This window comes from Culicoides brevitarsis, chromosome 1 (assembly GCF_036172545.1).
Source record: "Culicoides brevitarsis isolate CSIRO-B50_1 chromosome 1, AGI_CSIRO_Cbre_v1, whole genome shotgun sequence".
NCBI lineage: Eukaryota > Metazoa > Arthropoda > Insecta > Diptera > Ceratopogonidae > Culicoides > Culicoides brevitarsis.
The window spans coordinates 34,059,482-34,075,892 of record NC_087085.1 but is presented as its reverse complement, the minus strand read 5'-3'; the positions used below and the strand labels follow the sequence as shown (position 1 = coordinate 34,075,892).

Genomic DNA, 16,411 nt, shown 5'->3' with positions numbered 1-16,411 from the left:
CATAATTATCTCGACTTTGGCAAGACCGTTGCAGCAATAATCGCCGACAATTATCGTTTCTTGTGCGACGTGAAGAAAATCGGCGGCAATCTGGGTCACACGTATTTCAGAAAGATTTCTGCGGAATATGAGCATTTGGTGCATGGCTTTGGCAAACAATAAAATTAACAAAGAAATGTCACTTTGTTGGGTTAATTACGCGTAACATGTCTCTTTTTGTGCAATAATCGAACAAAATATAAATTTATTATAAATTATTTCGAAAATTCTAGCGCAAAATATTATCTAATATCTCTCTCTCGTTGTGCGTCTTGAACGAATAAAATTAACTAACAAACCAGTCGATGCAACACGTTCTGTACATAAAATAAATAAATGACAAAAACGAATTTTTAGGTAAATCAAAATCACGCACACACGTTCCTCTCAAAGAAAAAAAAATCATATTTAATATGAATAAAACACTTAAAATTTATGTTTTCCTGCATGAAATGCATGAAAACCGAAACCAGACACAAACACACAAAAATCATATATATTTTAAATATATTATATGTACATAATTTAATATATAATCATTATAATAAATTTTATACTTAGTTAGACCTGTAGACGCAGAAACGTGTCGGGTGCATGATAAACAAATAAAAAATAGCAAGTACACAAAATGAATGAAACAACTTGATCAAATATAGGTGAACTACTGTTCAAAACGTCTCTATGTCTGTGAGAGCGGTTTTCATTCACGTCATTTTATTGTATATAATATGTTCATTTTAAATTAAAATATAAAATAATGATAATAAAATATAATAGAAAAAACACAACAACACACAATATTTTACTTGGGTACTCTATTCGTTTCAGTGTCGTATCTCGCTTGTCGTATATTTTGTGGGAGAGCAATCGTTGTGGATTAGTTTTTACTGCTGTTACCAGTTTTTATGCGTTTTTGTGAGGATTCACGTGGGAAGAGGAGAAATGTTATATGTGAACAATTAATTAGAATTATTTTACTTCTTTAAAAAAAAATCTGAAAATTTTAAATTTAAATTTAAATTAAATTTAAAATTTTATAAAAATATTTTTGAATTTAAATTAAACAAAAAAATTAAAAAAAGGTGAGTTATGGTTAAATTTTATCCAGAAATAAAAATTAAATAAAAATAAAAAAATAAATTATTAAAAAAATAATAAATAAAAATAAAATTAAGAATTATTTTAAATTAATAATAATATTTTATTTTATGTTTTTACCGCATTTCGAAGAAAAAATGCGGTATTAAATTCGACTTGTTGTGTGTGTGTGTGTGTGTGTGTCAGTAACGCTGTGCCCAAAAAAAATTTTTTTTATTTCTTCAAAAATCAAAGAGTTTTTGTTGGAAATCATCTTTAGAATGAATGTTTGCTTTGAAATCCATCAAAAGTTGATTCAAACTTGACTTGAAAAATTTCATGACCGTTTTTCTTCTTTTTCGAAAAAACGGTCATGGAAATTTTTTTTTTTAAACGGTCATGGAAATTTTTTTTTTATTTCTTCAAAAATCAAGGAGGTATGTAATATCGAAATGCGGTATAGTATGTCGTTCTTTAGACGACTACTTTTTCTATTTTTTATTTTATTTTTTTTTCATTAAAATTTAATTCATTATTAGGTATTTTTAAATCACAATTAAAAAAGTTTTATAATATAATATTTTTATACGATTTCTAAATGAAAAAATTATGAATTAAATTTAAATTAATTTTTGTAAATGTTTTTTTTTAAATATATGACATTTCAAATTAAATTATTTTTGTCGTTAAAAAATTAATTAATTATTTTTTTAATAATTTAAAATAAAAAATATGTATATACAGTATAAGCTCCCAAAATGGGCACCCAAAATTCAAACTTCTACTCTTTTTTTATGACATTTTAGAAACATTCAAACGATTTTAATTTGAAATATTCAAAATAAATATAAAACTTGAATTTTTGGTTTAAACTTCCTAAAAATTGGGGTGCCCAATTTCAGAGTTATACCCGATTAAATATTTTTTTAGACCTGCCCATTTTGGGAGATTATACTGTAATTTTAAATTTTTACAAGAATTATTTTTAATTTAATTTATAATTATTTTTTTTAAATTTAGATTAACTTAAACTTGTATTTATTATTTTATTTTTGAAAAAATTATTTATTTCAAAATTATAAAAAAAAATTGATATGTACAAAAATTTTAAAAATATTTTCTGATAATTTTAATTTTTCTAAATAATTTTTTGAAATTAAAATTTACGAAAATAAATCTAATAAAAAATTTAACTCATGCAAATCATCCTCTCTTTCACAGCAAATTTTCCTATTTCATTTTATTTTTCTATATATTTTTTTACAAAAATAAAGTTCTCCATAAAATACATTAAAAAAGTATAAAATATATCATCAACTGGGGAATTAAAAGATAGCTTTCGATATTTATTTTATGCGCTCGAGTCAACGATTGACTTGGCCTACATTGACTTCCATTCACAACCGAAATCGATATGTTTCTAACTTTGAACTAAACATTTTTTTTGTTGTTGTTGAGCCGTTGAGCGACACGATCCTTTGTAAAACTAAACTTTTTAATTTTATTTGAAAGAAAAGTTGTGTCAACATCCGAGCTTTACAGAAATAACAACAACAACAACCAAAAGTTACTCGAAAAAAAAAACTAAACTAGGGAATTACAAAACTTTTTCTCTTTCTTAACTTTATATTTCTTCGATATGTTTTTTTTTTTACTTAAGAAAAAGTTACTTAAAAGTTACCTTACTCTATAATTTTATTTTATTTTTTTTACATACCGACAGCTTAGTAGACCATATCGGATTTCAATTCTAAATAATTTGCTCAATTTTTACTGTAATTCGGAAGTACATAATGCAAAAAATGTTGCAACGACCTTGAAATCACAAACCGCAAACAACAAGTGTGTCCTTCGTATTTTTATGTTCTCTCCAAAAATTAAAAACTTAAAAAAAGCGAAAGGAATCTGCCGGTTTTTTCCATCTGTAAATCCTCTTTGACCAATTTCGCTTTTTTATGTTCCCGCTATAATGAGGAAATACGCAGTTCTAGGCCGTAAACGAGAAAGTTGACAAACAGGAACGATCTTGTACGGGAAAAAATGCTACACCTCTGCTCGTTATTGCAATGCAGGTAAATATATGTTCTATGGAGCTCGTCTATATGCGTCACTTTACATGATGTGTCAATATATTAGCGAACTAGATAGTATGAGTTAACCCATTATCACACAAAAATAATTTTTTATATTTTTTTTTATTTGAAAAACAAACACGTGACTACTAAAAATAATTGTTTAGACAAAAAAATACGAAAAAAAAAATTAAATTAAAAAAAATAGATAATAATGGGTTAAATTGTCACGTACTGCATGCACAACGCAAAAAATAAACACAGTTAATAGCAAATACTTGTGTGTAGTTTCGCTTTATTATTTCTTTTTATATTAAATCATTTGCTTTACATGCCTCCGCAGGTTCACAGTGCAATCAGAATAAGTGAAAATTTATTATTTCTAAAAAAATAAACGGAAAAAAGTGAACATGTCGTCTCCCATATGGGCCGGAAAAAAATATAAATTAGAAAAATCGGAAAATTTCGAGGAATTTCTCGTTGCATTAGGTATTTAATCACAAATGCTGCCGATCTGTGGTTCTAATTTTTTTAATAAAAAAAAAAATCTTGGCAGGTGTCGGTTATTTGTTGCGAAAGTTGGGAAACTCCGTAGTTCCTGTAATCGAAATGATACAAGACGGTGACTATTATGTGCTAAAACAAAGCACGACAATCCGCAATGTCGAGATACGTTTCAAGCCAAACGAGGAATTCATCGAACAAACGCCCGGTAGATATAAAAACAATTCTGATGAAATCTCTAGAACGAGAATTATTTAATTTCCGTTATTTTTTTTGTAGATGGACGCAAAACGCGCACTGTGATAACATTTGAGACGGAAAATGTGTTGATACAACGCCAACTCGACGGCAAGCCAGTGACGATCGTCAGGGAATTCGGCGAAGAGGAATTAATTATGGTAAGGACAAACAACAAAATAATAAAAACATCCTCATTATCGTGAAACATTTTCATGGCAACGGGACATCTTTTTTTTTTCGTAATTTAATTTTAGACATTGACCGTGGATGACGTCAAATGCAAGCGGTACTATCGTGTTTTAAGTTGAAAATGCTGCAAAGAAAAATAATAAAAAATGGTCAGTCAAATGTCGACGGAGTGTGAAACTACTAGAAACTACTCAGAATCTGAATTAATACTACTTAGAGAGGTAATATCAATATAAATGTCACTTAATTATGTAAAAATATTGCCATTTATCAATTAGAAGCAGACACGCACACACGAGAATGACAATAAAAAATAAATAAAAAAAAATTTTACAGAATTATTAATGATTTATTCAAATGAATTTTATTTTACGAGCCTATTTTACACGAAAAATGTGTGTGTCTGTGTTGTAACTTTAATGATAATAATGCTATTTAATATTAAAACTGATTGCATGTAATAATAAACTCTAAAAATTTATAATTATAATTGCCATAAATTAAACATTCAAATAATTAATTTGTTTATGATTGACAATAAATACAAATGAATACAAACGACTGATATTTGTTTACAGTAAAATTCGAAAATTTCTTTTGGATTTTGGGAAAATTATTTGAGCGTATTTTCTTCATTTTATTTGCTTAAATAATTCTAAGTAAATAAAAAAATAATAATTTTTTTTCTTGGCTGCAGTATTTTTAATATTTATTTTTTTATTATTTTATTTAAATTATTTTTTTAATTAAATTTAATTTATTTAATATCATTATTAAAATTTAATTTATTTTTTAATTAAAAAAATTATTTTTTTAAATTTAATTAATTAATAATTTATTTATTTTAATTTAATTTAATTTTTTTAATTAAAAATTTTAATTTGTATTATTTAATTCAATTTATTTTTAAATTAAATTTAATTTAATTAATATAATTATTAAAATTTAATTTATTTTTTAATTAAAAAAATATTTTTTTAAAATTTAATTAACTTAATTAATTTAATTATTTTAATTTAATTTAATTTTTTTAATTAAAAATTTTAATTTTTTAATTAAAAATTAAATTTATTTTAAAATTATGGTTAAATTTTTTTAAATTAAATTAATTAATTAATTAAAAAAATTAATATTAAATTAAATAAAATAAATTTAATTAGATATCAATTTATTTTTATTTATTTATTTTATTTAAATGTAATTAATTAATTTAATAATTAATTAAATTTTTAAATTTTAATATATTTTTATTACTCAATTACTTTTTTATTTTTGCAAAAATCCCTGTAAATAATATTGAAAAATGTATTTTAACCACAATAGCTCATAAAATGTGTTAAATAATTAATATTTCAATTGTTCGTAGAAAAAGTTGTTAATTTTTTGTGGTTTTCTCGCAAGTTTTATTGCTTATTTAATTCTCCTTTTACGGAGAATTTTTTCAAGATCGTCAACAGGTCATCAATAATTTCTTAGAAACCTAACATTCAATATTTTGCTTAATCTTCACTAAAATTATGTTAAAAAAAACAAAAAATCTCATAAAATAGCAAAATACGGAACACTATGTTTTCCTCAATAAATTAAATCTCTAAAATTTTTTAGGGATCGAATATTACAACAATAATTTTCAGCATCATTAAATCCCAATTCGATAAAAACCGAACCCAATATGGGAAAATTACATAAAAAATGTCATAAATTTATCAAATTTGATCCCTCTGTTATCCCATTTTTCGCTGTAATTTATCAAAAAATGATGATCCAACACCAAAAATTTCACCTGAAATTCCAGACAGACACTTTGAACTCGAAATTTCCCTTTGAAATCAGCTAAAAACACGTACAATACTTGAAACTATATGTGAATAAATTAAAATTATTATTAATTGAGTGAACTCGCTGTGAGGCAAAGCAAATACAAATTGCAAACGAATTTATTGCCGAGAAAAACGTGTCGATGTGTCACCAAATGGGATTTATTCCCAACAATTTATTTAAAACGTATTTTCTAATTTAAAGTAGATTTAAACACAAAAATTCGCAATTAATTATAATCAATTTTATCACTTTTAATCTTTTACGAGGAAAAAAAATTGTAATTATTTCGTCCCGGATTTTTTTTTTCACCGAAAATATTTTTGGAATGCACCGCACAATATTTTAATGGAATTAAGGATTAACGAGCGGCTTAATCCGCGAAGGTTCCATACATGATGAAAAATTTAATTAAATATTATGTAAAAAAAATTTTTTTTTTTGTTTAATGGAAATTTGCGAACTTTTAATGCTTCACACAATTAACGACTTTTTAAAAATTTTCAGGATTCTAATTTATGGCCAAAGTTTTAGTCGACAACAATTTAAATCCTTTCAAACAATCCTACTGAAGAATAATAAAAAACCTGTTAAGGAAAACATTTTAAATGTACTGAAGATAAATTACCGTTTTATCTTAGAGCCCACATGATTGCGTTCAGTTTCCTCGTCGTTGCCTGCAAAATATTTCAAGAAAAAAAAACATAAATTGCCTTATTTATATTGACTGTTGTAATAAATTGTTCCCGGAAATAAATTGACTCGCTTTAATTTCATTAGAAACGGATTTTCGTAAAAGGGACAAAAATCCAAGGTGTTAAAATTTAGTGACGAGGAATTATTTAAACAAGCAAAAAATTCATTTTCCTGTGAAAATCAACGTAGAAAAATTGACTAAAAATGTTGAAAAGGCATTTCTTGGAATTAATTCCTGCTGTGTGACAATTATTGACAATGAAAAATGCCACAATGTTGATTTTTGTTTACGACGTGATGAAGGTGAATTTTTTTTTTGTTGTTTGACCTTTGTACTGACTTTTTCCTTGTTAAATTAAATTCTTAAGAAAAAAAATATTATTTTTTTATTATTCATGAAAAAAAGCGATTTAAATATTAAATTATAAAATTTCTTTAGCAAAAATTAAATATATCGAGCAGACAAGAAAAATTCCTTTAATTATTTTTAATTGATTCTTCTTCATTAGCGTTGACGTCGAGACGAAATTTCTTTCATCTTTCCGATTTTTTTTTTCGTGAAGTGATGGGAAATTAACACCTGGATAAGATTAATTGCTTTTTCTGCAAATCTAGATTTAATTTGGAAAAAGGGAATTCCCAGAAATAGAAAATAATGATTGAAAATGCTGTGAAATGCCTCAGGATCTCCAAAAATTACGTCTGAATTTTCAATTAAAATATAAATGAATTTTCTTCAAAGTCATAATCCGTTCTCAGACATCTCTTCTTTTATCTTTTTGAATACTTTTTCGTTGATTGAAAAACTTAAGACATCTTAAAATTACGATTTTTTGTAGTTTTTAAAAGGAATTATTTGAAGTTTTATCAAAAATTTAACAAAAAGCTTCTTTGGTGATCAAAACATAACACAAAGATAATAAAGTTCAATTGAAACCACACTTGAATAAAATTTCGACAATGCAAGTGTTGAATTAATAGAAATAATAGTTTATTTGGACATTATGATAGAAAATTTAATTAACACTGACATTTATTGTGAGACCTTGGTAAGCCATGCTTGTCAAAATAGTTAACTGAAGCGAAAATTTATCAGCTATTGTCATTGTTTGCCGATATATTGACTTATTAAATTCTTGATATGGTTACTATGGTGTAGTTGGTGTCATAAAGCATTGAAAATTTAGAGCTCTTATATGAAAACAGTCAAGCTGAAGTATTCCACAAAATTTATTTATTTCATTGGAAATTTTTAATAATGTTTTTTTTTTAGAAAAATAAATTAAATTATTTTTATATTTTTTTTAAATAATTAATTTAAATGTATTTTAATTAAATTATATTTAAGCCAAATTAATAAATTAAAGTTAATTGTTTAAAAACTTTTTTTATATTTTTTTTAAATTTAATTTTATAGTTTTTAAAACAATTTTTTTTATATCATATTGAATATTTAGTTTTTTATTAAAATTATTTCAAAAGAACATAAAATATTTAGGTATGAATTTTTTATGAATTAAATATAAATTAATTAAATTAAATTAATACAATTAATTAAATAAAATTAATTAAATAAAAATAAAAATAAAATCAAATTAAAATTAATTAAATGAAAACATTAAAAAATTATTTTCATTTTTTTTAATAACATTAAATTTCCAGATTTTTCAATTAATTATTAGCTTATAAGAATTAAATTTTCCGCAGAGTTTAATATCATGTTTTTTCTTGTCTTTAATTTATTTAATTCCTCAAAAGATTTTTTTCGATTGTTTTTTGATGTAAAAAAAATTAAAAATTATTACTTATATGCTCTTGACAATTTTTTACTTAAAAAATTACTTATTTTAAACAACTAAAAAATTAATTTTTTATCAGTTTAAAAACTATTTCACTAAAATTTTGCTACAATTAAATAAAATTCCAAGTAACACCTAATACCCATCCTGCTTGATCCTTTAATGGCACACCAAGTATCGAAATTTTGTCAACAATAATAACTCGACATCAAAACAAAGACAAAGGTCTCTACAAAAGTTGTTTATTCAACACATAAACTCAAATATTTTATAATCTTTTCCTGTCAGTAAAACACAAATTCTCGGATATTTTAAATTTTTGATGACTTTTCTCCATATTTTCGTCTTCATTTTACGGCCTGCAACACTCGAGAGTAGAAAAGGATTGAACGGCAATTGAAAACAAAACAGAACTCATATTTAATTCAAAATAAAATGTGTAGCATTGTTATTTCGGGAAACAAAAATGATATGATAAGAGATTTTATTCCCATGTACGGCGTATGGCAGCACGAAATGTGGGAAAAATTTAAATATCACCCGAAAAATTTACAAGAGTTTAAGCCTCTTATTTAAATTGTTTGCATTTTGGTAATTTTTTTTTTTATCACATGGCACACCAATTAACTAGCAATGGCTTAGAAAATTTTTCGGCAGTTGATTTAAGGAGCTTACGGAGGATTTACGGCAAAACTTTGTTTGTTCAGAGACTTGTTTGCTCGTGATATGTGTGGATCGTCGTCGTGTAATGACGATGATAAGGAAAAATCACAAAAGTGCAAAAAGAAAAAAAAAATTCAACGTCATCAAGTCGAGCTATTGTTGAAAGATAATCGGTATCGAAGGGTCTTATCGTTGTCGCTATCTTTGCATTCGTTACCTGTACGGAGCGAAATCTGCGTGATTAATTAAATTTTAGTACGAGACTGAACTTGAAAGTCGTGGTTTGTTGACACATTTTTTTCACTTAACCCTAATTAAATTTTTTTCCGCATAATTTTGTTTAAAAAAAATGTACGATAGACAGTCGAGCGGAATTCCTCCTCCATGGAAGGGACGAAAATACAAAAGAATTCATCACGAAAATCTCGATGCGGTCCTGAAAGAACTCGGCGTCAATGCAGTTTCGCGAAAATTAGTGGGACGCGTGCCGATTGCCGTTCGTCTCATAAAACAGCAAGACGAGTATGTGTGGCGCGAAGAAATTCCCTTCAAGACACACGAAATTGTTTTCCGGGAAAATGTGGAATTTACGCAGCAACGAGCACTGCTGCGGAATAATGTACGGGCAATTATGCGCTTCGAGGGCGAGGATAATTGTCGACTTGTGCACAATCAAATGGGCGATCCACGCATCGAAATTATCAATGATTTTACGGAGGATGAACTTGTGCAGGTTTGTAACAGATTTTTTTACATTTTTTATCGAACAATTAAATTTTGTTCGATTTTTCGTGTCATTTTTCAATGAAAAAAACAATTTTTTTTTAGACAGTGACAGTCAATGGAATCGCATGTAAGCATTATTACAAAGTTGTTTGATGCAAACTAGCGAACGGATGATGTAAAAAAATACTTTTTTTGTGATCGGATGACGCACCATGGAATAATGATGAAAAAGGACATTTGGCACGATAAAAAATGTTTTTGCTAGATTTAAATTTTTAATTGTGTAGTTAGATTTTTTTATTTTTAGAGATTAAATTTTATGGATTGATAAAAAAGTAGAAGAATTTCTATTTAAAAATTGTGTAAACAAATGATATCATATCATATTGATAAGAAAATAAATCCGGATCGAAGCGGTTTTATTTATGACAGATTTTTTTTCTTATTAATTAATGAAAGACTTTGAACTTTTTTTTTAATTTTTTGAAGAAAGTTACTTAATAATTTTATTTAAAAAGTTTTTGTAGAAATTTAATTTTAAATATTAAATTTTAAATAAATAAAAAGAAAGAAATAAAAATAAATAATATCTAAATAATTTTTTTTAGACTTAAAGTGTATTGTCCAATAAAAAAAATAAATGGCAAATTAATAATTTTTCAAAGATCAAATATTTGATTAACATTAAAAAAAAAATAAATTTAAAAATTTAATTAAATTAAAATTTTTCGAGGAATTTTAAATTTATTATCGTAAAAAATAAAATTAAATTAAGAATTTTAGAAAAACATTTTATGAAATTTCAATTAAATCAGCAGATTTTTAAATATTTTTTTTATAAATAACGGGACGAATGAAATTGGAGGCCACGAAAGCACAACTCCATTTGCATCATTAATTACGGGATACACGAGCGATTCTTTGATGATGGGTAAGTAAGCTTTCAACTGTGCATGTGTGCTATACAACTAAATTAACTCAGCTGCGGTGCATTCTTTTCATTGAAAAACAAGCAATGCAGATGCAAGTCCTTGTTCCTTGCTCAACACTCCGACGTCACATCATCCAACTCGATGCCAAAGTCAAAACAGAACTTTTCGAATTCTTGTTCAGCTGGAAATTGAAGAAAATTTGCGTCAGCAAAACCATGGAGATAAGAAATTAAATCGATTTTTACTTACTATAAGTCTTGCCGAGTGCCTTGAAGAGCTCATCTCGTTTCACGCCAATAACCAGCATCTTTTTTCACTCAAGTCGCGTCTCTTTGCTCTTTAAAGAACGAGAAAAATGGGAAAATTGATGACTATTCGCGAAGTTGTTATTTGACCAAGTCTCTCGCAAGTCCAATTGTTGCTAAATGTGGAAAAACTGCCGGATTGATGGGCGATGTGTGTCGATTCCATCTAAAAAATTCGAATTTTCATGAATTTTAAGTTAAATTGAGGGAAATTTTGATTTTTCATGAATTCTTGAGATCGAAATTTGTTGAAAAAAAACACTTACTTTTGATATTTGAGGGTTTTTCAGCGAAATTTGAGCGAAAATCGGAGGAAATTGATTTGTTTACTTCTTACGTGGTTTCATCATTCGCCAGATGGCGCTACAGGCACGTTGTCAATATCCTGGTTGGAGCCACCAAAACGGATGTGCGTCAAAAATTGGAACTAATTTTGAGACGAATGCAATTGATAAAGACGCCAGCGCCATCTGTGCTTTAATTATCACTTTCATTCGTCTCAATTTTCTACAAGTACTGTTATCCGGCGATCACAGCATACACGGCGGAGTTTATACGTCGCTGTGATACAGTACCCATTGCCTTTTGAGTGGTATGAAATTGATAAGCAGAGCCCAGTGCACATAGTGATTTTCGTGCCGCCCCAGTTAGCATTTTTTCTGTGAACTGGGCACATCAGCTGTTATTATCACTTTCAGCCGACTCAACTTTGATCTCGGCGCACATGGATCCCATTAACGAATTACTGCCCTTTTTGGACCTCGGATCACGACTCGACCTGAAAGCTGTTGCTGTGTCACACGTCTTGTGTAAGAATTTTACCTAAGCTTTTGGATATTTAATGAATTTCTCTCAAATTTTAGCACTCACCGCAAGTCCCGAAGGCAAGAATCTTCTCTTCACAAACGAGAAACTTGTGGAATGTTTGGTCAACTTGACAGGCGACAAATCAGAAGCAATCGCCAAAGATGCATGCCGTGCTTTAATTAATATTTCATCGGATGCGGAAGGCGCCGAGTTTCTGTTGAACAAATTTCCATCGAAACATGATGTAAATTTTTAAATTTTCAAGAAATTTCATGAATTTTCAATCAAAACATTTTTTTTTAGTTAAAAGGCATCGTTCAACACTGCATCCAACAAATTCTCGATAACGAATGTCCGACAGCTGGATTATTTTGTGCCATCTTGAGTAACCTTTCGCGCCCGGAGCATCTCGTTGAACGCGTAATTGACGTCATTGAGGGCACGGAGGACACCATTCATCGTCTTGTGACGTGCTTCACGATGCTAACGTACAACAAAAAGGGCTCAAATCTCGGGTATTTGGGTCCCATTTTCAGTAATTTATCGCAACATCATCGCGGGCGGCAACTAATCTGCAACCGGCAAGTCGCTTTGTTACAAAGAATCCTTCCGTTCACGCATCACGAGGACGATGTGATACGACGAGGAGGTGCTGTTGGCTTAGTGAAGAACGTTTGTTTTGACTCGACGTTGCATGAATGGCTTTTATCGCCAAAAGTCGACGTTTTGCCGTATTTGTTGTTACCTCTGGCTGGCCCGGAAGAGTTTGACGACGAAGATAATGACAAGTTACCTGTTGAATGTCAATATTTGGGACCTGATAAGAAACGCGAAGCTGATCCAGATGTGAGAAAAATGCTCTTGGAATCGTTGGCGCAGTTATGTGCGACGCGAAAAGGACGTGAAATACTCAGAGAACGCGGAACGTACCTAATTTTACGAGAATTGCATAAATGGGAAAACTCAGACGAAGGAAATCCACAAACTTTGGTGGCCTGTGAGAACGTTGTTGATATTCTAATTAGGTAAAATTACTTAAAATTCTTAAAAAAAGTATTTTTACTAAAAAAAATTAAAATTTTTAGAACGGAAGAAGAAATTGGTGAAGATAACTTGAAGACACTTGAAATTCCAGACGATGTCAAAGACAAAATTGAAAAAATGGAGAATTAAGCGAAATATTTTTATAAATAAAAATGACAAATTGCAATATAATTTAGTCTTGTTGGAGTCCTCATATCGTCAGGTATTGTTAAAAAGCCAAAAAAATTATATTTGAAGTGAACTTTCACATACATTCGTACACAAAAGTTCAAAGTCAAAGTGAGTCATTACAAGAATTAAACTTTTTTAATTAAAGTGAATCGAAAATAACACTTTTTTTTGTCAAAATTATCTTTTTTATGAATTTTTTTAACCGATTGCAGTATCAATTGCACTCTTTGACTGATAAGAAATGCGTCACAGAGTTTCCTTTGCACGTTTTTTCATGTGTTTACTATCCGTATCGTCGTAATTTGGAGATAAGGAACTTTGAGAGTTCATTCAAGTTGAGTTTTCGTCTATTCTGTGAGATTTTCATTCGTTACATTCAATGACAGATAAGAAGAATAATCTCCATTATATTGAGTTTGTTCGATTTAGTCTCTTTTGAGTAATTGACCCAGACGTCTCGTAAATATTTTGTAAAAATAGGTTCCATGAAACGGAAAAATGAACAACAAAATCCGGATTATGTGCTTTTTTCCGTTGATTTTGTCGGTAATTGTGACAATTATATACCATGAAGTCAATAAGGACCCTCCAATTGATTGTAAGTTAAGATTTCAAGTCATTTTTGAAATTAATTTTAACTTTTTCTCACGTTAAATTAGATGAAGAATACCAAAAAATGCCTCCCTTGTACTTAATGGATGATTACGATGATTGTATGAAAGGCCAAAAAGGCGCAAAATATTGTGTTGTGAATATTTTAATTGAAAAAGATGAAAAATCCGACGTATGGAGACAAATTGAAGAATTTTCCGCAGACTATAAGCATCATTTTAGACATGACATCCTCAAATATGGCTTTTGTTTGGACCGGATTAGACAAAATTTAACAAATTTCGATGTTACAGAGGCAAATGGAAGTTCAAAAATGAATTTTAAGATTGATGAAATTCAATTCAGACAACTTGGAAAAATTTTAAAGGAATTTTCTTTCGATGCTCAAGACGAAAAGGACCTGGAATTGTACGTGAAGCATAAATTTCGCACAGAATATGCCTTGAATGCATATGCCAATGTCAGTTTTTGCATCTCCAATGATGCTGAAAAGCAAGAAAATGGTAAAAAAATTTAAAAAATTTTGCAGGAGATTTAAAAAAAATTTTTTTTCACAGATTCTAGTTATTTTGGAACAAATTTTCTTATTAAGTCACTTATTGTTACCATAATTTACGTAATAATTATCGCTACTGTTTTCGATTTGTGTCGCAATCAAAACAATTTAGTATATCGTAAGTCATTTTTTAATTTATAAATTAAATTTCTTTTTTAAGTTTTTATTATCTCTTCACAGCTACTGATTTTTGTTCTTGCATCTCATTACGAACGACGCTAACTCGTCTCTTCAACGATCCAAGCAATTCCAATCAACTCGGAGCTCTCAACGGAATAAAAGTTGTCGGAGAAGCGGGAGTTGTTGTCGTTCACACAGCTTATATTTTGTTCGTTTTGCCTTCTGGCATCCCGTTTTCGATTGAATCACAAACTTATGGAGCAATAGTTCCTATTATTCGGAGCGGAGTTTTTCAACTTCAAAATTTTTTCGCAATTACGGGTTTTTTGTCGTTTTATCCGAATCTTAAAAAGATCCTGAAAGGTGAAAATGTGACACTCAAAGACATACAATGGATGATTTTGAAGCGAATTTTTCGTCTTTGGCCTGCGATGATCTTCGTGATGCTTGTTACAGCGACTTTTTTGTTTCGCATTCAAAATGGACCGCTGTGGATTGATCTCGCGAGTGGCGAAATGTTGAGTTGTCGTCGTAATTGGTGGACAAATTTATTATTTGTAAATAATTTTGTGGCAGCAGCAACAGAACCGTGTCTTCAACATAGTAAGTTTTCATTTTTAACAAAAAAAAAATTAACAAAAATATATGTATAAAAATATTTTTTAGCATGGCACTTAGCAGCAGAGATGCAACTTTTTGTCGTTGAAATTTTGATAATATTAATTTTAACTCGTTTTCCTAAAAAAGTTGGAACAATCCTCGCAAGTGTAACTTTGCTTGGAAATTTTTTTACAACAACTGCCTTTTATAAATCAGGAATCAATGGATTAGTATTAGGAACAGTTGAGTAAGTCTCAGTTTTAAGCTTTAAAATGTAAAAATAAATTAAAAAATCAATAAATTTTAATAGGACAACTAGAAATCGAAACAGATTTGATGCAGAATTCCAACTTGGGCACATTCCTTTTTACACAAATTTCCCTGGATACTGTCTTGGATTGCTTGCTGCTTATGTTCATCATCAAATTAAGCACAAAAAACTTGATTTGAGTTCTATTAGTAAAACAAAAGTAAGTTTTTAGTATTCAAAATTTGTTATTTTTTGGATAAAATTAAGATTTCTCCATTTTAGCTTCGAATTTGGTACGTTTTGTTCTTCTTCAACGCTCTAATTTTACTTCATCATTCATATTACGTTGGAATTGTTGATAAACCTTCACTAATAATGGCGATTTACTCAACTTTTTGCAAGAATGTAGGAGCTATCGTTACATTTACACTTTTAATTTTAATGGGAAATCCCGAAATTTCCTCACAAAATCTCCCTCAAAAGCTAATGGGAGTTACAAACGTTCCATTAATTGACAGTTTGCTGCTCAAACTATACGAATTTTACAATCATCGCATGTTTAAAGTTCTTGTGAAGCTCAATTTGGGAGTTTTTCTCGTGCATCCTTACGTTGCTGGATGGATTGTTACTGATGGAAGACACCTTGTGATGTACGGAAATGCTTTCGATGTCGCTTGGATCGGATTTTCAACACTTATCGTTTCATACTTCATCGCAACGTGGCTTTTTCTGTTCGTTGAAATGCCCGCAATTAATTTATTTAGATTTTTCGCGTACAAGAAACCCGCTGAAATTCCTAAAAAACTTAAATGATCCTCATAAAAAGTTAATTTATTTCTATATTATAATTTTATTAAGCAATCGTTGTGCAGTACAGATTTGTTCATCAACTTTATTTTTAAGACCTCTATATTTTGTCGCAATATTAATAATTGAAACAATTTATATTCAAAGCTTCACAATCTGATTAATTTTTTTATTTTTCATCTATTCTTAAAAGTTTTTTTATTTTATTTTTTTTAATATCTTTTTAAAACTTTTTTTTTAATATTTTTTTTTTTAATTTTACCTAATTATTATCCGTATCTTCGCTATTTGGAGATAATAAATTTTGAGAGTTCATTGAAATTGGGGTTTCGTCTATTCTGTGCAATTCTTATTCGTTTAATGAAAGATAAGAAGAATAATCTA

The 16,411-nt window shown here is 28.4% G+C and overlaps 4 protein-coding genes and 1 long non-coding RNA gene across 6 annotated transcripts; 4 read left to right on the top strand and 1 right to left on the bottom strand.

The window, feature by feature from the left end:
- Positions 1 to 3,534: 3,534 nt before the first annotated feature.
- LOC134827098 (fatty acid-binding protein-like) lies at positions 3,535 to 4,650 on the top strand. Its single transcript, XM_063839638.1, has 4 exons — positions 3,535 to 3,677; positions 3,745 to 3,900; positions 3,972 to 4,090; positions 4,187 to 4,650. The coding sequence occupies exons 1-4, from the start codon at positions 3,599 to 3,601 to the stop codon at positions 4,238 to 4,240; spliced, it is 408 nt and encodes a 135-aa protein (XP_063695708.1). The 5' UTR covers positions 3,535 to 3,598; the 3' UTR covers positions 4,241 to 4,650.
- Positions 4,651 to 9,350: 4,700 nt separating this feature from the next.
- Positions 9,351 to 10,280, top strand: LOC134837063 (fatty acid-binding protein-like). 2 transcript variants are annotated; one of them, XM_063852375.1, is made up of 2 exons: positions 9,351 to 9,830; positions 9,930 to 10,280. In XM_063852375.1, the coding sequence occupies exons 1-2, from the start codon at positions 9,447 to 9,449 to the stop codon at positions 9,930 to 9,932; spliced, it is 387 nt and encodes a 128-aa protein (XP_063708445.1). In that variant the 5' UTR covers positions 9,351 to 9,446; the 3' UTR covers positions 9,933 to 10,280. The 2 variants fall into 2 exon arrangements, with proteins under 2 accessions (XP_063708445.1, XP_063708444.1); XM_063852374.1 differs by having other exon boundaries at positions 9,926 to 10,273.
- A 107-nt stretch (positions 10,281 to 10,387) lies between these two features.
- LOC134837065 (uncharacterized) lies at positions 10,388 to 11,412 on the bottom strand. Its single transcript, XR_010162333.1, has 3 exons — positions 11,327 to 11,412; positions 11,005 to 11,226; positions 10,388 to 10,936 (listed from the first exon to the last, which is right to left on the bottom strand). It is a non-coding gene; the product is annotated as an uncharacterized LOC134837065 (long non-coding RNA).
- A 354-nt stretch (positions 11,413 to 11,766) lies between these two features.
- LOC134836086 (protein HGH1 homolog) lies at positions 11,767 to 13,216 on the top strand. Its single transcript, XM_063851278.1, has 4 exons — positions 11,767 to 11,869; positions 11,924 to 12,111; positions 12,171 to 12,892; positions 12,953 to 13,216. Exons 1-4 carry the CDS (start codon positions 11,785 to 11,787, stop codon positions 13,038 to 13,040), a joined length of 1,083 nt encoding a protein of 360 aa, XP_063707348.1. The 5' UTR covers positions 11,767 to 11,784; the 3' UTR covers positions 13,041 to 13,216.
- A 170-nt stretch (positions 13,217 to 13,386) lies between these two features.
- LOC134838082 (regulator of hypoxia-inducible factor 1-like) lies at positions 13,387 to 16,200 on the top strand. The gene is made up of 7 exons (XM_063853531.1): positions 13,387 to 13,680; positions 13,742 to 14,197; positions 14,252 to 14,368; positions 14,431 to 14,973; positions 15,037 to 15,217; positions 15,281 to 15,440; positions 15,503 to 16,200. Exons 1-7 carry the CDS (start codon positions 13,581 to 13,583, stop codon positions 16,031 to 16,033), a joined length of 2,088 nt encoding a protein of 695 aa, XP_063709601.1. The 5' UTR covers positions 13,387 to 13,580; the 3' UTR covers positions 16,034 to 16,200.
- Positions 16,201 to 16,411: the final 211 nt, after the last annotated feature.